The sequence below is a fragment of the Lolium perenne genome, chromosome 4, assembly GCF_019359855.2.
Source record: "Lolium perenne isolate Kyuss_39 chromosome 4, Kyuss_2.0, whole genome shotgun sequence".
NCBI lineage: Eukaryota > Viridiplantae > Streptophyta > Magnoliopsida > Poales > Poaceae > Lolium > Lolium perenne.
Genome location: NC_067247.2, coordinates 48,781,434 through 48,802,743, shown reverse-complemented (window position 1 = coordinate 48,802,743; position 21,310 = coordinate 48,781,434). Strand labels below are relative to the sequence as shown.

General features: G+C 47.1%; 3 protein-coding genes and 1 long non-coding RNA gene across 5 annotated transcripts in view; 3 read left to right on the top strand and 1 right to left on the bottom strand.

Annotated features, from left to right (window-relative positions):
* The first annotated feature begins 231 nt into the window (after positions 1-231).
* On the top strand, positions 232-2,540 carry LOC127292439 (uncharacterized). 2 transcript variants are annotated; one of them, XR_007845152.1, is made up of 2 exons: positions 232-688; positions 2,082-2,540. It is a non-coding gene; the product is annotated as an uncharacterized lncRNA (long non-coding RNA). The 2 variants fall into 2 exon arrangements; XR_007845151.1 differs by having other exon boundaries at positions 2,078-2,540.
* Positions 2,541-11,230: 8,690 nt separating this feature from the next.
* On the top strand, positions 11,231-12,039 carry LOC127292436 (uncharacterized). The gene has a single exon (XM_051321826.2). It carries the CDS (start codon positions 11,422-11,424, stop codon positions 11,929-11,931), a length of 510 nt encoding a protein of 169 aa, XP_051177786.1. The 5' UTR covers positions 11,231-11,421; the 3' UTR covers positions 11,932-12,039.
* A 131-nt stretch (positions 12,040-12,170) lies between these two features.
* Positions 12,171-12,921, top strand: LOC127292433 (uncharacterized). Its single transcript, XM_051321824.2, has one exon. The coding sequence runs from the start codon at positions 12,286-12,288 to the stop codon at positions 12,841-12,843; it is 558 nt and encodes a 185-aa protein (XP_051177784.1). The 5' UTR covers positions 12,171-12,285; the 3' UTR covers positions 12,844-12,921.
* The window catches only part of LOC127292431 (glutamate dehydrogenase 1, mitochondrial), a 34,891-nt gene continuing 26,464 nt past the window's right edge, over positions 12,884-21,310 (bottom strand). Inside the window, exons 3-9 of the mRNA XM_051321822.2 lie at positions 15,504-15,617; positions 14,823-15,044; positions 14,650-14,724; positions 14,329-14,445; positions 13,797-14,047; positions 13,587-13,662; positions 12,884-13,465 (exon numbers count right to left, since the gene is read on the bottom strand). Of these exons, the coding sequence (XP_051177782.1) occupies positions 13,193-13,465; positions 13,587-13,662; positions 13,797-14,047; positions 14,329-14,445; positions 14,650-14,724; positions 14,823-15,044; positions 15,504-15,617 (1,128 nt within the window). The 3' untranslated portion in view covers positions 12,884-13,192. The remainder of the gene's footprint in view (positions 13,466-13,586; positions 13,663-13,796; positions 14,048-14,328; positions 14,446-14,649; positions 14,725-14,822; positions 15,045-15,503; positions 15,618-21,310) is intronic.

The following is a 21,310-nucleotide window of genomic DNA, read 5'->3' as shown; positions in this document are numbered from 1 at the left end:
CGAATTAAACGGCAGGTTTCCGTCGTCCGTCTGGTTCACCCTCCGGTTCGATCGTCAGTTTCCTTCCTGACGTCGGTTGTACCATATCGGGACTGCTCTCTGTGAGTTGCTCGCTCAGAAAAAGAGTCCCACACGAGGTCTAAATAAACTGTTACGTATATATACACCGCCCCAGGATGCAAATGGACGCGGACGTCCGTGGAGTCTGCTTGTCCGTGTCCGTCAAAATAGCTAAACGACGTCACGGACGGGCCGTGTATTTTATACGGACTCACGGACAGCGTCCGCAGAGCCTGCCAGGACCATCTGTCCTGCGAAAAAAAAACAGGAAGAACGAAACATCTCCCTCGATAGGACACGGCGGCACGCCATTCGCCACCGCTGGGCCGGCGCCCCGCTCCTCGCCGCTAGCTTGCGCCCAGCTCGTCGCCGCCCTCCGCCCTCCACACTCCTCGTCTCCTCCCAGTGCCTCCCCTCTACCTTAGGTAGGAGCTCATCGTAGGGTCTGAGAAGGTCTCCGCCGCCGAGGACCTGGCCGCCGGCCGCCTGCCACCGCCCGACCCCCGCTCGGCAAGGGAGTGCGGCGGCATCGGCGTCAACCTAGAGGGCAAGGAGCAGGTCGGATTCCTCCCCTTGTTGCAATCTCGTGCCCTACCTGAAAATATCCCCAATTGATCCAAGAAAAATGGTAGGTGATGCCCTCTTGTTTTAGTTTCTTACTACTGAAGTTGTTGGGAGACGCAGTAATAATTGTTTGTGAGAGCTGAATAAAATACAGTGCACAAGAGAGTGGTGGGATGAGTTAGAGTGGGATGATGAGGAAGTCAAGGCATTTCAGTTTCGACTACTACGTTATATTCATCCGGAATTTCATATTTTGTCATCTCCTCTATTGTGTGGTAGAGATTTGCACTAAATTCAGAGATTGATGTTTGCCCTCCTCTGATGGGTGGCCCACGATCTAAGTACTGATGCTCCTCAGATCACATTATGTAGTTCAGAGATGTCTTATTTTCCCCGTTTGCATATGCTTGTAGAACTGCATGATGTGCAATTAAGTAGTGTTGTAATTTTCCATAGTCATTGTAGTTGGAATGGTCAAATGCCTCTTCTTAATACGAATGACAATTAAGTTAGTAAGCTAATACGAGTAGCCTACCTCCACAACGCCAACCAGGTGTAGAGCTGTTACAGTTCTTTGCACCCCAAATTTGATTTGGGCACTGATATGTGGATTGGATGACCGAAAATGCATACCCAGCCTACATCCTCCTGTGTTGTCTACTGATCTTTGGTGATGTTTGATTGAACCACTACAACTAGATTTGAGGTACTAGGGGGACAGATGTGATAGAGGTTGCAAGTTGATAAGTTTGTGATGCTAGCTCTCTGTAAATACTCTATTGCTAATTCTTATTTATTTTAAAAAGTTTGTCCAATTGCTGCTCTCTTCCCCAATCCGGGGAGGAATCTTGCTGAGGAGGAGATCATGAATCTGGCAGGATAGGTCTGTTTCTTCCCCCATCGATAATGTGAAAGATGCTGCCATAATCTTGTTGCTCTGAACTTTTTTTGGCTGCTCATGATATCATGTCGCTTCTCAAGTAGACAGACACTTAATATTTCCGCTCCCCGTGCAAGATTTATCATCTATAGTGGAATATGATTAGATGAGTCTGAATTGGTCCGTGAGTTATTCCCCATTTTACACACATGGGGTTTTCATCTTTTATTTGCAATAGGCTGCTTAAGGTTTTGTTTGAAGTTACCTGCTTGAACAGGGTTTTCATCTTTATAATTTAGTTTCAGCGGTTGCACATGACTGTGCCATGATCTTCTAATTTAGAATCAATTATCTCTGGTGGCAAATCTTGAAATGCAATAACAGGAGTGTCCGAGTGTGGCATTATGGTGTAGTGATATTCGGTAGTCGAGCTTATAAGATATCAGTAGTTCACTTTTAGATTACCCTATATCCATGCAGTTTGATCTGTAGCTATCTTGATCATACTTAATCTAGTTACGTTGACAGAATTTCAAACCTTACCATTGTACTAATAGACCTGCCTTATTTAAGACAGCTGCAAAGGTCGTCCACATTATTGTGAGGCCGGAATAATGATGCTGCGAAGTTAGTTTGTTGAAGCTACAAGTCTATCGGCGGAGCTTCAAAGGCGGCCACCGTTGTCAGCTGCAAAGGTGGGCTAGCATTGCTGCGAGGCTTGCTGATGATGCTGCAAACAAGCTGTTTCGATGACGGCGGTCGCAGCTCACGGTGATGGGCGGCGCTGATCGCGGCCATGGGCGAAGGTTGCTGCAGCTCAGGTCGATATACAGCGCCAAGGGCCCTGCCTCTGATTCATGCCGGATTCGTCGTGCAACTGCAAGGAGGAGGGATAGCAAATAACATGTGCAGTACGGTGGATGATCTGACGACGATCATAATATGGAGCAATGGGTTGTATGAATATGGAATATTTGTTCTGGACCTGATTGTACAAAGTGTATTACAATGAGAAGTCGCAGTGTGTACAAGCTAACTAGTGTCTGTGTACAAGCTAGTACCTAGAAAAACGTGGGACGTAGCGCTGTCAACTGGATACGCGGGGAGCAAAAACACTCTGTATGCAACAAGCTAAATAGCTTGTACGATGTCCGCGTCCGACCGGCGGATGTCCGCGGATATGCCAACTTACTAACGCGGTCCTCCACGGACAAGGGAATTAGCTAACGCGGCTTATGCGATTAATCAAGCGGGTGTCACCGCCTGACTCACGATCGAACTGCACTCGCGGGAGGACCGCGGAGCACGCAGCCGGCTGTCATCGCTACGATAAAACGCCGAATCTCCCATCGCGCGAGGAGTTATGCAGCAGTGGCTCAATATCAAGTTCGTTTCAGAGAGAGATGATCGATTAATTAGCTTTACAGCCCGAGAAAACTCTGGCGCAGCAACAATGGACACGGCGGAAAAACATGCGGCGATGATGGCCGGCTCCCACCCGTCAATAGCCAGAGATCGCGCACGGCTAGAGCTCGCCGGCGTCCAACTGCCAGCATGTAGCGGCGCGTGCCGCGGTGGAAAAATTGCACGACGTGTCGTGCCGCTTCTGGCTGCTGCAAGAAGAGACGGCGACGTGCGGTGGCCAGAAAAAAGAGCTGCTAGGGAGGGAGTCTCGGCGGACTCTACTCTATTTCGTCCAGAAGGGGCAGCGGGAACTCTGCGCGCGCCGCATACGTGATATATATAGGGAGTACGAGACTGAAGAAACGGCGAAGGAACTTTAGGGCAGGGCCTGGCAGGGGAGAAAGGAGTAGTTTTGTACGCCTCCTACTCGAGTTTCACGGCAGGCGCGCGAGAGTGCACACATGACCAACTGCCAAAGGCCGCGGTGTCACCGGCTTGTCGTGTCTCCACTGCCCAGCTAGGCCGTGGTGAGAGGGGGATGCGCTGAGTGGCGACATCGTCGAGGCGGACGTGCCCGCGGAGTTCCCTTGATGTTGCCTTAGCCGGCGCAGGCTTGTGACCCCGAACGTGGTGCTCAAGAAGATCTCGCTGCGGCGCCTGACTGTCGATTCGATCCCTGCAGAATTATTGCTAGGCTGCAGTCCTGCACTAGCCGGGGTTGTTGAGCCCCGATGCTCTTCGGGCCATGGAGCTAGGGTAGTGGGTGACCATGGAGGCGGGGAGCAGGGGATCCTAAGGCAGAGCTGGACGGCGACATCACATCGCATCAGGATTTCGTGTGCCGGCAAAGAAAAGCTAGCGCAGGTGGGGCTGCCTCCGGCAAAGAAAATACCAGCCGCCTCCTGCGCCGGATGCTCGGTCCAAGGAGCCCCAAAAGAACAGCTTGCTTCTCGCCATGGCACACCCGTTTGCCCGTGAGCTCTTCAAGCAAAGGCATGAAGGTTTGAGCGGCGTTGTGGCGCTTGTCATGATGGCAATACATCCACTGCAGGTGCTCCAACAGCAGATAGGAAGGGCAAGACACATTGAGTAACAGTGCAACAGTGTTCTGTTGGGATCACTACGATGGAGCGTAGAGTTACCCCTGCTGCTATTGGACACACCCAATTAAGCGTAGCATAAGATCTCGTCATTAAGTTATTTGCTATAAGCTTTCGATACATAGTTACCTAGTCCTTATAACCATGAGATCATGTAAATTACTTATACCGGAAAGGTACTTTGATTACATCAAACACCACTGCGTAAATGGGTGGCTATAAAGGTGGGATTAAGTATCCGGAAAGTATGAGTTGAGGCATATGGATCAACAGTGGGATTTGTCCATCCCGATGACGGATAGATATACTCTGGGCCCTCTCGGTGGAATGTCGTCTAATGTCTTGCAAGCATATGAATGAGTTCATAAGAGACCACATACCACGGTACGAGTAAAGAGTACTTGTCAGGAGACGAGGTTGAACAAGGTATGGAGTGATACCGAAGATCAAACCTCGGACAAGTAAAATATCGCGTGACAAAAGGAATTGGTATCGTATGTGAATGGTTCATTCGATCACTAAGTCATCGTTGAATATGTGGGAGCCATTATGGATCTCCAGATCCCGCTATTGGTTATTGGTCGGAGTGAGTACTCAACCATGTCCGCATAGTTCACGAACCGTAGGGTGACACACTTAAAGTTGGATGTTGAAATGGTAGTACTTGAATATGGAATGGAGTTGGAATATTTGTTCGGAGTCCCGGATGAGATCCCGGACATCACGAGGAGTTCCGGAATGGTCCGGAGAATAAGATTCATATATAGGATGTCATTTTATGTGAATAAAATGTCGCGGAAGGTTCTATGGAAGGTTCTAGAAGGTTCTAGAAAAGTCCGGAAGAAACCACCAAGGAAGGTGGAGTCCACATGGGACTCCACCTCCATGGCCGGCCAACCCTAGTGGGGGAGGAGTCCCAAGTGGACTCCCCCTTAGGGGGCCGGCCAACCCCCCACATGGGAGGTGGAACTCCCACCTTGGTGGGAGTCCTAGCTAGGCTAGGTTTCCCCCTCCCTATGGAAGGTTTTTGGTTCGGGTCTTACTCGAAGACTTGGAGACCAACTCTTGGGGTTCCACCTATATAATGAGGGCCAAGGGGGAGGGGGCCGGCCACCTCAAACACCACCAAGGTGGCCGCACCCCATAGTGGCCGGCGCCCCCCTCTCCCCAAACCCTAGCCGCCCCACTCCTCCACTTCCCGCACGCTTAGCGAAGCTCCACCGGACTTCTCCACCACCACCGACACCACGCTGTCGTGCTGTCGGATTCAAGAGGAGCTACTACTTCCGCTTCCCGCTGGAACGGGGAGGTGGACGTCGTCTTCATCAACAACCGAACGTGTGACCGAGTACGGAGGTGCTGCCCGTTCGTGGCGCCGGAACCGATCGTGATCAAGATCTTCTACGCGCTTTTGCAAGCGGCAAGTGAACGTCTACCGCAGCAACAAGAGCCTCATCTTGTAGGCTTTGGAATCTCTTCAAGGGTGAGACTCGATACCCCCTCGTTGCTACCGTCTTCTAGATTGCATCTTGGCCTGGATTGCGTGTTCGCGGTAGGAAAATTTTTGTTTTCTATGCTACGTTATCCTACAGACACAGGCACCGAGACTCCTCCCAGATCGCGATAACAAAACCAACACGCCCCTGATTCCATATATCCCATAAAGACTGGGCGATGCACCTTCCAAGATCTAGGGAACTCTTTCGTCGACGCCAACCGGCTCGTCTCAATGGCATCCAAGCGGTGCCCCATGGTTGGCGATGATCCGCAGTTGGAGCTATATAGTGCGTTAAGGTCGAAGACAATGGCCATGGCATTGGCCATTGATCACGAAGGTGACCCCCCTCGATCAGGTCGCAGATGCCCACGAGCTGGACGTAGCACGACGCAGGTGACATGCATCACAATGATGGTCTTCTGGAAGCTCTACGGAGGTGAGCGCAACCAGCATTTCGAAGATCATGTGGCGGAGCCCTCGGCGGACGCTGGGGCCAGCCGTGGATAGCACTACGATGCTTGCGGCGGGGAGACAGTCGAGGAGGAGCATAGCCCGCGGATCTCAGCGAAGCGCATAGTCGCGTGTAGTCTGGGACAGGCGGTTCAGGCGCGTAGCCTCGGCAACAGCTGGAATGGCCAGTCCGTGCCGGACTACGCTGCATTGTGTCAAACTCCAACTCGAGATGGGAGACAGCATTGTGCTGCAGTATGCGATCATCAAGCCGACCTTGACGAAACGCCGCCGTCGCGCTTTAAGTCTCCCGCCATCATGTCGACCTTGCCGGAATCCGCCATCTCACAGCCTGTTAACCCGGGAGATTAGTGGAGCGTGCTACGCCTTCTGTTGTTTCCCCGGGAGGAGAACATGAGTACCCAGGCCTTTGGTGCAGGCCTCGTGCAGGCCGAGTTCAGTACTTGCACTGCCTTTGTTCTTCTAAATTCATGAAACAGGTTTAGTACTAGCACTCCGCAGGACCCAACTCAGTGCTAGCTAGCTGATGTTTTTCGGCTGATGTGAATGTCTAGAGTCAGTGATATCAAATGAAGAGGTGCCCAAAGTAAGGAGTACATTTTGAAGGTATATTTAAGTACTCCTACTTAGCTGAAGATGGTCTTCTATTCTGATTCAGTAGATCGGAACGAAGATGGCAGGTCGGCCAAGAGCATCGATGCCGCACTCGCCACGGCATGCGTCGGAAGGACAGCCTGCGATAAGAGGGCAGGTCGGCCAAGGTCGTCCCTCTACGCGGAGTTTCCAACTACACTCAGTGTGGCTCGGGCTAATATGCTCACCCAAGGCGCTTTGGCCGTATGATGGAGTATATGTCAAAGAATGTCAATTATTCTAGCTAGGTTTACCAATGAATCAGGGAACCTATGTCTTATTTGCGTATATTTTTAGCTAAGCTTATGGATGGATTTCTCAAAGTTGTGTCCTATTAACTTAAAAAGGTAGGTGCATTGTGTGTGCCCTATGATTGGTGTTATACTACTGATGGAGCTGATGCATCATGAATTGGGATGTTGGAGTGAGATTTCTAATGGACATCAATGTCACAATAAAGCAAAGGTATATCTTCAGAATTTTCATTATTAAAAGAATTTGGGCATTTAATTTTCTCGTAGAAAATATAAATTGTTTCTGGATTGAATTCCAAATGTTGCAAACGAAATGTCAATTATTAGTTTCATGTCGCCTCTAGAAATAAACCTAGCCGCGTGAGTTTTGACTGCAATCTCACATGTTTCCAGCTCGATTAGATGATCGAATGTGAGCATACGAAATGGTATAATAGCGATCTTGTCCACTTCACAGTAGATCCGTTTTATGGTGAGGTGGAGGTGATTTGGCGGTTGAGGCATGAGTGGAGGTTAATCAAATAAATAAATATTAAGATGAAAAGGAAAAATTGTGCTAAGATTTGACCCTTTCCATCCAAAGTTGATTTTTTCCTGCCCCGTTGCAACGCACGGGCAAGTTTACTATATCTTTACCTACTAATAAAGGAAGTAAGGTTTCTCCCCAAAATTTTCGTCCGTTTTTTTATTACCCCTACTTTTCTGTGGAAATTACAGCAGCTGCCACCGCTTAAACGAACATGAAACGTTTTCCTGGACGATTGTATTTCCGTCGTTGGTCGGCCGAATCCTCCAGCGAGCTGGGCAATCACGGCATAGCTTTAAGTGGGCCTACGGCCGAACGGCCCAATAACCAGCAAAGAACCGATGGGGCGATCCACGAGCACGAAATAGATTATCCGTATAGACCAACGCGTTAACGCATAGATATGTTCTGTCGATAGTCCCACCTCGCTCCCGTATATGTAGTTCTACCGGTATATTGCCTAAATTTTCTGGGTTCTGATAGAGCTCAGGATGAGGCTCATCTCATTATATTGGATGGTAGCGGATTTAAAGGATGAGGATTGCACGCTGGTGGCATAAGGAAGGAAAAGAAATTAAAGTTGGGAGACCTAAAAGGTAGGGGATCGATCAGACGAGAGGAAAGCGAATTAATCCGAGGACATTGGTGTTTGCGTGGAAAAGAAATTCCCCAGTTCTGGACATCTCCGAGCAGGGACATCCGGGAACGGTGAGGGAGGTCGAGGCAGGCAGCGGGCCTCGCTCGCGGACCGGATGTGTTCCCCTGTGTCGCGCTCCTCTCAGCTCCGTCAGTCCCCGCCGGAGGTCAACCCCATCCAGGCAAGAGCCCAGAGCGCGCGGGCGGCCCTCGGCTCGCACCAAGGGCGCGGCTACCCCGCGATAGCACAGCCGCCACGGCGCGCGACCTAGATCTCCGGCGGCAGTGCCCGCCAGCTCCATGCGACTGGCGGTATCCAACGCGGCCTCTTGGCCTGCACTCCCAGCGACGCTCTATACTGGAATTTCTCTAATCTTGAGCCGCACAGGAGAAGGTCAATGGACCTTATCTATTCGGTCCTTTCTCACGAAGATCTATGGGCATTTGTAAATGAGGCAGCGAATAGCCTTTTTTGTGCTTTTACAAATTATAATTAGAAACAGGTTTCAGGCCTCTGCTGACGCCTCCTGCCTTTTGATACTCCTGTTGCAGCTGGTGAACTTATGGGACTTGTTAATTGTCATCCCCGATCGATGGTAGATTGGTAACCAACCTGAATTCATTCCAAGTATTGGTGCTGCTTCACTTACGGATAGTGATGATTGGTTTTGTTCGAATGGATTTGATGCTTCTGATTTATTTGGATGCATAAGCAAGTATAGTGGTGTGCGTGAGGAAAGCATATCCGGTGGCAAAACTGATAAACATGAGGAGATAAAAAAGAATAGATGATAAGGAGGAAGTGGCGTGTGGTAGAAGATTTTACTTTCTTTTAATCCAGTAACTAAGTAATATCACATAATTAGACGGCGATGCTGCAGCGAGCGGTGAGTGACGATAGTGCGAGCTGGCAATGCCTCTCACCGGAGGAGCTAGATAACGGGGCGGTGGGACGAGATATGGGGGATTTTTGGGCAGCCAAGACGAAGAGCACATGGCGCTCTAGCTAGGGTAGTCATTTTTTTACTATGATTTATCTTTTTCTAGAACTCAAATCGAGTTTTGAGTTTAAAAGTAATTAAATTAAAAGAAGTAACTTTTGCATCCTAAAGGTTATAAAATATTTATAGTGTCTTTCTACCATATTGGAAGATTTATAATGCGCATAATTCGAGCAATTGCATAATGTACCTATTATTTAAGGGTGTGCCAAACACATGTTTCCTCGGTGTTGGAGGGATCAGATGCTTTGAAATGGTACTGCACATCCACATCTCGACTCCTCCCCCACCAAGTTATCAGTCTTGGTCTGTTTTCCTCTACTACCCGACCCGAGGGTGTCGAAAGCCTCACTAGAGTGGGTTAAGGTAGAGATGATGGTGCATGCCCCTGCTGGCACGAGACATTACGCTTGATCGTGAAGCATTTCTTTTCCGTTGGGCCATCCAGTTTAGCTAGAGGGAAATCCTCGCGCCGACAACCTACCAATTCGAGTAAAATCCTCAGCCCAGTGGTGGTGAGGAAGGCCCACTTATCTGGCAGCACCTCATCATAATGTTATTTTTTCTCCCGGTGCAACGCACGGGCACTTTTGCTAGTACCTACTAATAAAGAAAGTAAGATTTCTCCCCAAATTTTCGTCCGATTTTTATTACCCTTATTTCTCAGTTGAAATTACGAAGAATGCCACCGCTTAAGTTAAAGCCATCGTACCGATTCGGCTGTTGCTCGTCAAACCGAACCGCATCTTCCCCTGCCCACCGCCGTTCATATCGCTCCTCTGCCTAGAGGAAGTCCTGCCTCTCCGCTTCTTGCTGCTCCCCCGCCGCTCCCTCTAGCCGTCACGCGCTGTCTCCCTAGTCCCTCCTGCCTCCATCTGAATCGATTGAGAAATCAACTCATCTCCTGCCCACACTGACGCTGGACGGGACAATCTGGCAGGCGGAGGAGATTGACTCGATTGGCAGTCGGTGGAGATCGGACGCCAATCTGTCCAGGTGGCAGGGCGGTTGCGTGCAGAAATCTGCTGTTGTTGGCGGTGCTTGATGCAGGGCGCCAGGGCATTCGCGATTGTTGTGGCCAACTGATGCAAGAATACTATCGTCAGACCGACAGTTTGTAGAGTATTGTTTCTCCAGTCTCCACACACCGGTGGGCGCCTGGGCGGTTGAGCCGGTTGTGCCGGTGTGCCGAAATAAGCGGCAGAGAGCGGCTCAGATTGGCGTGTGGCAGCCCAGGCGGGAGAAGCATGGAGGTGGCAAGAGCAGAAGAGCTGGGCCAGGAGTGGCGAGTGGAGGCCTGCTGTGGCTGTCGGCTGGAGCTGGATGCAACAAGCGGGATGCAGCGCTGCTGGCTGCTGCACGACCCGAAGATGAAAGGCGGCGTACTAGAGGGCGGTGTGTGCGGCACGTCGAGGAGGAGCAAAAGACGGGGGCGCACAGAGAAGAAAAGAAGTAGAGTGGCGGACGACTGGATTATCAACCAGAATATGACAATCAGAAGCACCATTGTTTGGTCTACGATCCCATGATATCAGGAATGAATTAAGGAGGAAGTGTGCTCGCATGACGATGAACGGAAAGCGCGTCCGGCTTCCTAAAAAAGTAACTTCCTAGATTTATAAAACATAGAATATTTAGATCCTAAAAAAATTCAACCATCACATGAATCAGAAGGAACTTTTTTTCGTAATAAGATACTAACATGACTAATAAAACTTCGAATATTTAGATCCTACAAAAACATTTAATTGTAGTCAACCCGTCGCAAGATGGACAAGTGTATGCTTGAGATGTACTTGCAAAGGTGAAACCAAATCAGATTTATAAACTTTACTTTTTTTGTGGGAATTTATAAACTTTGCTACAGGTAATATTGATGAAAATTATTGTCCAAAGTTGTTTCCATGGTGTTTGTCATGTGTAAATATAAGTTGTAAAATAATTATAGAAAATTAAGGAGATTTTACTTTGTATGATTTCATCATCTAATTATTTTATCTTCCGTTGTAACGCATGGGTATTTTTAGCTGGGATTGTGGGATCTATTCGGCAAACGTACGTAAGGAGAGGAGCAAATTTACACCCGTCACAAAAATAAGAGCAACCTCATACTAATGTGGAAATTGCGTATAAACATTTACTTATTTTCAGCGGTTTCTATAGTTCTCAAAGATTAATCAAAGATTATTAATATTTCTCCAAGCATGGTTAACTACACATAACGTTGACTACATGGTCAATAAATTTTTTGGTCTTCCACCGCAACGCGCTGGCATTGTCCTAGTCTACTTAAAAAGCCGATGACCATTTTACCTGCCAGCCTGCCGCGCGCTGACAGCCCCAAACCCATCCACAAGCAAAGCCGCGATACCCGCGCGCTCTGTGACAACGGCGATGGAAGTGACACTCCGCCGCTTCGAGCTCTCGGACGTGGACGCCATGATGACATGGGCGTCGGACCTCGAGGTCGCCGCCTTCTGCCGCTGGGAGCCCTACGCCTCCACGGAATCCGTCCTCGCCTACCTCCGCGACACCGTGCTCCCGCACCCCTGGTTCCGCGCCATCTGCCTCGCCGGCGACGGCCTCCCCGTGGGCGCGGTGTCCCTGGAACCCACGGCGGACGCGTGCCGCGGGGAGCTCGGGTACGTGTTGGCCCGCGCGCACTGGGGCAGGGGCGTGGCCACGGCCGCCGTGCGGCGCGCGCTCGCCGCGGTCTTCGGCGAGGTTGAGGGGCTGTCCCGCGTGGAGGCGCTCGTGGACGTGGACAACGCGGCGTCGCACCGCGTGGTGGAGAAGGCTGGGTTCCGGCGCGAGGGCGTGCTCCGGAGGCACTACTGGCACAAGGGCCGCGCCAGGGACCTCGTCATGTACAGCTTCGTCTCCGGCGACCCCTTGCCCCAGTGAACACCGTGCCGGATGCCACTGCATACGTCCGAAAAACTGCGTTTGGTGAACGCGACCTGCTGTGTAGCGTCGAGTGAAATAAAATCCGTGTTTGCAGTTAGTTTCTTGTGTGTTGCGTGTTCGATCAGTGACCCGATAGGGCTACCGACTGGCAGATGACGGCAACTGACAGCCATATTGCCATTTCCAGACGCAAGACGCAACGCGACACGGCGACAGCCAGGTGGCCGTGGTTGGCCACGACGTGGCTCACCATCATCGTTCAGGATCCCGACACGGAGACTCTCTTGGAGCAACCTGCCGACCATTTCGTACTTTAATCTTGTTACTCTGTCCAAATAATTAGGTTCGGCGATGGAGCAAGAAGCGGCTGCGCGGGCGCCGGAGCACGTGGGCAGGGTGACCCTCCGGCCGTTCGACCTCGCCGACGTCGACGCCATGACGTCCTGGGCATCGGACCCCGTAGTACTGCCCACGGCCTCCACGACGTGGTGCCCCAACCCCAACCCGTCCCGCGACGCGCTGCTCGCGTTCCTCCGGGACACGGTGCTCCCGCATCCCTGTTTCCGCGCCGTCTGCCTATCCGGCGCCGTCGTGGGGGCGGTGTCCGTCACGCCGACGGACGACCGGTGCCGCGGGGAGGTCGGGATCGCGCTGTCTCGCGCGCACTGGGGCAAGGGCGCGGCCGGCGCGGTGGCACTGAGACGCGCGGCGTCCGCGGCGTTCGTCGACCTGGAGGGCGTGGAGCGCGTGGAGGCGCTCGTGGACGCCGACGACGCCCCGGCCCGGCGCGTGCTGGAGGAGGCCGGGTTCCGCATCGAGGCCGTGCTGCGGAGCTACCGAACTGTCGAGGGCCGGCTCACGGACGTGGCCGTCTACAGCGTCATCTCCACCGATCCACTCCTCGACTGATGTACACCATATTGTTGCCAATCAAATGAATGCGTGATCGGAAGCAACAGATTTGTAAATTTCATCACCTTGAAGGCTTGAACGCGTGATCAAAGTTCCCAAGAAACTAGATTACATTGCCGCATTTTAGCTGCAAATTGCAAAGAAGACGATACGTCGCCCCGTAGAGATCGATACTACGACCGCTTTGTCTGTATGTCATCCTCCAAGAGATCAGAGATTGACAGAACAAACGGACTTATTTTCTTTCGTTGAGCTGCGATTCGACCGAGCCGCCATTGACCGGTAGAAGCAGGAGATGACCGGAGCACGGGCGGGAGAGCGAAGGGATAGGTGTGGCCGCGGGAGCTCATGCCTCCCACCCGCGGAGGACGGTGGCGCGGGCGACGCGGTTGACGCCGAGGGTGAAGGCGCCCATGCGGAGGTCGCAGTGGTGGCTGTGGCACATCTCCTTGGTGTCCCTGAAGGCGCGGGTCATGTACGTCTTGAGCTCACGGTTCACCTTCTCCTCGTCCCACATGAACCCCTGGATGTTCTGCACCCACTCAAAGTAGCTCACCGTGACGCCGCCGGAGTTGGCCAGGATGTCAGGCAGGATCAGCACCCCCTTCTTCGCCAAGATCTGCACATAGAATTCAGCAGGCAGTGGCACATTTCATTACTGTCAGTATGTGAAGTCAGTCAGGTACTACGAGTCTACGAGCTTTGGTTTTCATGGCAGAAAAAAAAAATGATGCTCTTGCCTCGTCTGCCTCCGGGTCTGTGGGGTGATTGGCAGCCTCGATGATGTACTTTGCTTTGATGTCGTCAGCGTTGTCCCTGAGGGAAAATAATCATGGTCAAGAAGAATGTTTCTTTTGCAACAGCCAGAAGGTTACTGAAACTGAACTCGCACCTGTAAATCTGACAGAAGTTAGGATGAAATGAACTACAATGAGGAAGGAGAAGATTACTTGTTTATGACTCCACCCAATGCTGCAGGGATGAGGACGTCACAATCCTCAGTGAGAAGAGAGTTCGAGTCGACCGCGTCGCCGCCCTGGAAGCCCTTGATCCCGCGGTTCTCCGCTGAGTGCTTCATTAGCTTGGCGATATCAAGGCCATTGATGTTCTTGACGGCTCCTGTGACGTCGCTGATGGCAATCACCTTACCTCCAGCTTCGGTGATCAGTTGAGCAGCCCAGGAGCCCACATTACCAAATCCCTGAAAAGGGGAGCAAGGTAAATAGTTGCTTATGTGTGATCAGCTATCCGGCTTTTCAATGCAAATGTAGGCCAAAAAGTGGCCCCTTTTGTAACCATAAAGTTCTCAAAGGCACATATCATGCGATCCACTGACACTGTGTAGTTCTTTACTAGTAGTATTTCTTAATCCATGTTGCATTAATATAATGAGGCTTCATGACTCATACCAGACTGAATTATCAACTGCTCATTGTTTTATTTACTTTTAAATTCAAAGAGCTTGACCTACACATTATTTACCTGTATTACAAAACGCTGGCCTGCGACGGTCTTGCCATGCTCTGCAAGTAAGGCTTCAGTAGCAAACAGGACTCCCCTTCCAGTAGCTGCATCTCTTCCCAGTGAACCTCCAAGGTCCTGCATTGAGCAAAATGTTTAGGAACATGTGTAGGGATAATTAGAAACCACATTTCTCAGAACAATCAAATCCTGGTGCTTCCATCTGAACAATAATATGTCTGCTAAGCATCATATCTTGACAAGAAAACTGTTAGAATTCTCCTTGGTATCTTGCCAATTTCATCTGCAGAACATCATTTGCACTGAAGGATGGAGACTTACCACAGGCTTTCCTGTCACCACAGCAGGTGAGTAACCATGAAACTTGGAGTACTCATCCAGTATCCATGCCATTGTCTGCCTCGATGCAAGAAGCAAGAGAATCCATATGAGAATACAGATTATTAATTCTCATGATATTCTTGCATAGAAACAAATATACAAGGGGAAATAACCTGTCCGTTGGTGCCCATATCAGGAGCTGGAACATCGGTATGGATGCCAATCAAGTCATGGATTTTTTGGGTGAAAACACGGGTAAGCCTTTCAAGCTCCGATATGCTCAAGTCTCCAGGGCTGCATCCTATGCCACCTTTAGCTCCTCCATACGGGATATTAGCCACGGCTGTTTTCCATGTCATTAGTTGCGCCAAGGCATTGACCTCGTCAGGTTCAACCTGAATTTTATGATAAACTTTCAATGCAAGGACTTCTTATTTTTTCGACAAAGAGTATATATTAATATCGCGGAGATACCAATTACACCCAGCCTCTACAAACACGGACTTCTTATGATAACACAAAATCCACACTGGTGTGGTGTATACACGTGACTGGCTTCTTCAGAACTAACACCCGTATGACAGATTTAGACCTTTAGTGAGATGTAGTTTCCATGTTACAGAATAATTTTGTTCTACATTACTGCAGATAGATATTGCAAATGGTGCAGAACCAGCTCTGAGTTGATTTCAACTATTTGAAAGGATTACGATAACTCGCTAAGTACAGAAGATTCCTGATCAAAGTAGAATCTATGCTGAAGGGCCATTTCAAGTGGGTGCCGCGAGAATCAAATACTGGCTGGTTGTATCACTGAAGAGCAGAAGAACCTAGGAATATATGTTTATTCTCACCTCATGGTGGTATCTGATTCCACCCTTCATAGGACCCCTGGCATTGTCGTGCTGCACCCTAAACCCAACATAGGATGCTAGTGTCCCATCGTCTTTCGGAATCGTGCACTCAACCTGCAACCACACAAGCAGCATGTTAATGAAGCATATATGCAAAACACTTCACTTGCATAGACAGCTTAACCTTACAAATCAAGTGAGTACGAGGTCAGGTCAACCACTCTTTTTTGCCAAATTTAGCAGGAAAAACACTCAAAATAACTTGACAGGGACACAGCGATTGAGAATGTGAGAGAAAAATAAAACCAAGTAATAAATAAAAATGCATTTAATAAAAAATAGTATAATCAAACAAAGAACTCATAAATCTTTACCCGCAAAAAAACTCATAAATCTAGGACCAGGTGAAAAATAATCATAGGTCAACTAGTCAACTACCCCAAGGACCAAGGTGATAGTTTGAAACCCGTCTGAAACCCGTGCACTGTTTCTCAAGATGTGGAAAATAGCGCCTCTGCCGCGGGCAAATTCGCTAACACGCGCGCTAACGGTATACAGCGCGCCGAATCGCGCGTTTACAGCGCCAGATTTTACAGCTCCTGTTGGAGATGCTCTTACACATATGAAATTGACATACTATATAGCAACACACCTTGTACCTCCCTTCTTTCATCATTTCCAAATCGCATCGAAGGTGGTCTTTAGCCCATTCATTGGAATAAAAATATTTTGCGATAGAATGAAAAACAAACATAACAACTCGGCTGATATGAAACCTATTTGTTACGACAGAAGTTGCCGATGCGTCGTTGCTGCAGTGCAAGGGATCTACTCCCCATGCACTGGTTCACTTTTGTGTCTACTCCCCATGCACTGGTTCACTTTTGTGTCCAAACAGCTCAAATCACCTTTCAATTCTACTTTTAGAGCATCCTCTTTCATGGAATTTTTTGCGCAACTAAAATCATTTACATGGTAAAACCCCACGTATAGCATTACATCATTCCAAGCTATTTTACATGACAATTTTTTAAATGTACATAGTAAATGGTTATGTAATAAAAACTTTTGCATGTAAGTTGTAAATCCCATTTATCGTAAACTAATTATCCACTTTTTACATGTAATCTGATTGAGATTCACATGTAATATAATAGCAATTTAATGATATTTGCAAAGTTAACTAGTTGTCGTCTTCGCTTTTTCTCCGGAGCTATCCTGATATCGGTTTGGACGTGTCACTGGAGATATGGCTGTGATATCATGCTTGGAATTTTGGGAGAGGTAGGTTTTTTTTTTTTTGCGAGGAAATTAAAGGCTTTATTCACCCATCACCAGCACAATCAGCCTGGATACTGGTAACCAGAAATATACATGTTCTGCTTCCAGTCTGTACTCTGTACCTATGTACAGCAATTCTCTGCAAGTGATGAAATAAAATAATTTCCCATAATATCACTCGTGCTTGGCACCCCTTTGCACCTACTTAATTCTTTCTGTGAATGATTAATACTACTATGCTACTCCTATCTGAACAGACATGGTGGGAGCCTGGGTTGCAAAATTAGGCAATTAGTTTGTCTGAACCCTACTTCCAGTGATCTGGATTGTGTGAAGAATTAAACAATCCGATCGAGTAGATTAAATCCAGACTCCTGCGCAAACTAAATTCAGGCTGCAATGAATTCAGCCCTGTCTCTGAACCGACAAGATGTTTTGCACTCAGAGCTGAGAATCAGATGTGGCAAATTAGTTTTTCTGAACAAGTCTGAAACCCGTGCACTGTTTCTCAAGATGTGGAAAATAGCGCCTCTGCCGCGGGCAAATTCGCTAACACGCGCGCTAACGGTATACAGCGCGCCGAATCGCGCGTTTACAGCGCCAGATTTTACAGCTCCTGTTGGAGATGCTCTTACACATATGAAATTGACATACTATATAGCAACACACCTTGTACCTCCCTTCTTTCATCATTTCCAAATCGCATCGAAGGTGGTCTTTAGCCCATTCATTGGAATAAAAATATTTTGCGATAGAATGAAAAACAAACATAACAACTCGGCTGATATGAAACCTATTTGTTACGACAGAAGTTGCCGATGCGTCGTTGCTGCAGTGCAAGGGATCTACTCCCCATGCACTGGTTCACTTTTGTGTCTACTCCCCATGCACTGGTTCACTTTTGTGTCCAAACAGCTCAAATCACCTTTCAATTCTACTTTTAGAGCATCCTCTTTCATGAAATTTTTTGCGCAACTAAAATCATTTACATGGTAAAACCCCACGTATAGTATTACATCATTCCAAGCTATTTTACATGACAATTTTTTAAATGTACATAGTAAATGGTTATGTAATAAAAACTTTTGCATGTAAGTTGTAAATCCCATTTATCGTAAACTAATTATCCACTTTTTACATGTAATCTGATTGAGATTCACATGTAATATAATAGCAATTTAATGATATTTGCAAAGTTAATGAAACCCTTGTATTTGTACAAAACATGTGACATATATTTACATGCTGGATGAATATGTTTTACATGCTATCTTGCCTACATTTACAAACTACATTTTTCATGTAAAACTAATCATAGTTGCTTGTAAAAATCCCCTCCCATTACATGTAAGTTAGAAATTTTTCATGTAAACCTATGTTTTACACGCTATGATGCCTACATTTAAAAGGGATATGAACATTGTAAAATGCCCATCCCCACATGTAAGTTGAAAATATTCATGTAAAATTTATATTTTATATGCTATGTAACTACATTTACAAGGTATATCGACATTGTAAAATCCAATATGCTTGATTGTACCCCCCCCCCCCCCCCGCTACATTTAAGTTGGAAAAAAATCAAGTAAAACGATATTTTACATACTATGTTGCCTACAATTACAAATGTATATAAACATTGTAGAAGTCATTATAATTGCTTGGAACAAAAGTTAATACATTCCAAATGTTATCATATGTCTCTCTCCCTACTACTTTATATGATGTTTTGCCTAGTATTACGTAGTGAACGACCTCTTAAAACTCATTCACATTATTTGTAATAAAATAAATACCTTTAAAGAATTTTATTTACGAAGATGCTTTGAAAACTCGGTATAGAAAATTCGGTCAGCTTGAGCCTTCGCTTGTGCACACTAGCGTAGCTATGTACAACTCAGGGGGGGGGGGGGGGCACCGCCCCCCAGCTTGTAGAAAATTAGTGAAGGAAATTTTTTACATGGCTTGTAGTAGATTTCTTTTTAGCATTTTGCCCATTCAGATCATGAAGTTTTGTGGTTTGCCCCCTAGATATTCTAGCAAGCTCCGCCACTGCTTGTGCACTTGCTGAAGGTAGCAACACTTTGGCTTGTGATGATAGTCCAAGCTACACTGGTATGTTCGCAACTCGATCAGGTAATGTATTCATATGAAAAAAATCCTAATGTACTAATTTGTTCATTGCATGCTCGCCTAGGCGCTTGTTCTTTTCAGAAAGTCAGTGCTGTTGTTGATCATGGAAAAAAGAATCAGTGATAGTGGTAACACTAAGGGTGGAAATGACAATACCAAGGACCAAACATCTGCATTCGATAAATCTGGCCCAAAATCCAATATAAGACGGAGACTTGCGCCATATTGAAAATCATAGGCGCTTCCATTACACCATTTAATGATGAAAACATTATGTTAATTAAAAAACATAATCACAAACTTGTATCGTTGTTAAAAAGGGAATATATCAGTAAATCGATCTGCAGTACTAGTTTTGTAGCCCACGAACATCATTCCCATCTAACACCTCTGTCTAGTCCACCACTATAAAATAGAAGAAAAAGAAATATAAGAACGGAATGGCTAGAAATCAGGCGCCTGATTTTTAGTATGTATCAGTCGACGCTTTTAGCCTTTGGATTTTGCCTCGCGATTTGTGCAGTGTGAGAACATAGTGAGTTTCCACTAGGTTGAAACTAAGAATTTAATGAGTTTCAACTAGGTTGAAACTGATAATTAGTACTATTTTTATAAGTTACAACTATATTGAAACTGAGATTTGTCACATGACATAGGCGACTGAGACCTAGACTCGCCCATATAAGAAGTACTTCATCAGCCCTTCGAGATAGAAATCAGGGACAACGAAACTAGAAACAGCAGCATACATGATACATGCTGCCAACTCAAAAACAGCGTTGTGAATTCTACATAGAGAAGCTTTCAGCTGCTTCCATCGTACATCAAATAACCCCTACTGAAAATCGAGATGAGCAACGACACTCTGAGCTAGAAAATCAGGACACAAAATTGGCCAAAAAATACCGCTCGCCCACACCCAAACTACATGGAGAGCATCTACAAACAACAAAAATTGAACTCCAAACAAGGCACTCATTTGAACAGTTATGGAAAGGGGGAAATCGCTGGGAAGAAATGCTCGCGCCTAAAAAAATCCACTCGTCAGAGAGACAACCTAGGGGAGCATACAGGGCACCAGATCTCCCAATTCAACACCTTCCTTCCCGCTCCTCTCGACCGCCCTCCACCACCAACAAACTCGGTTTAGGGCAAACTCTCCTCCCGGGTAATGGGTGTGCCTGGATATCAGTTGACTGAGAAATTTGTAAGTCTCAGTCGACGCGAGCCGCTCATTGATCGGCCCATCGATATTACAGTGAGTCCAGATATGCACGTAGTTAACTGTAGGCATTTCTTCTGTTTCTTACGTCGCTAGACCTGCTTCTAATAGTTATCAGCTGGGCCTAGAAAAAGACATGCGAGTGCTCTAGAAAAAAATTCATGTCGCGGCCATGAATAGCACACCGTATAGAAACAAGGTGCTAGTTATTTGAAACCAAAAAAGACACCTAAATATGAAAGAGTAAATGAAAAATATGCTAGTTGCACATTTCTTGAAAAAGTGTAACTTGAATCGCGTTGCACATTTCTTAAGAAAAAGTGCAACTCGTGTGAAACATTAGTTTTTTTCTAAGAAGCACAACTCACTGAATACCGATTGCTAGTTGCGCATTCCTTGAGAAAAAGTGCAACTCATATCAAAACCGTTAGAGTTTCACATTTCTTGTAAAAAGTGCAACTCGTACCGAATACCGGTTGCCAGTTGCACATTCCTTAAGAAAAACTGCAACTTATATCGAAAACGGTTAGAGTTCCACATTTCTTGTAAAAGGTTCAACCCCCAACCAAATACCGGTTGCCAGTTGCATATTTCTTTAGAAAAAGTGTAAGTCATATCAAAATCGTTAGAGTAGCACATTTATGTAAGAAAGTGCAATTCGTACAGAATACTGGTTGCCAATTGGGAGTTGCACAGTTCTTGAGAAAAAGTGTAAATCATATCGAAAAACATTAGGGTTGCACATTTCTTATAAAAGTTCAACCTGTACCGAATACCGGTTGCCAATTGGGAGTTGCACAGTTCTTGAGAAAAAGTGTAAATCATATCGAAAAACATTAGGGTTGCACATTTCTTATAAAAGTTCAACCTGTACCGAATACCGGTTCCCAGTCGCACATTCTTGGATTAAAAGTGCAACTCATAACGGAAGTTGTTAGAGTTGCACATTTTTTTATGAAAAGTATAACTCATAATGGAAACCGTTAGAGTTGCAAATTTCTTATAAAATGTGCAACCCTACCAAATACCGGTTGCCGGTTGCATATTTTTAAGAAAAATGGCAACTCATATCGAAACCGTTGGAGTTGCACATTTATTGTGAAAAGTGTAACTGGTACCGAATACTAGCTGAACATTCCTTGATAAAAAGTGTAACTCATATGGAAAAGCG

Coding starts and splice junctions, on each gene's coding strand:
- LOC127292436 (XM_051321826.2), top strand. CDS start 11,422: ATGGAAGTGACACTCCGCCGCTTCGAGCTCTCGGACGTGGACGCCATG.
- LOC127292433 (XM_051321824.2), top strand. CDS start 12,286: ATGGAGCAAGAAGCGGCTGCGCGGGCGCCGGAGCACGTGGGCAGGGTG.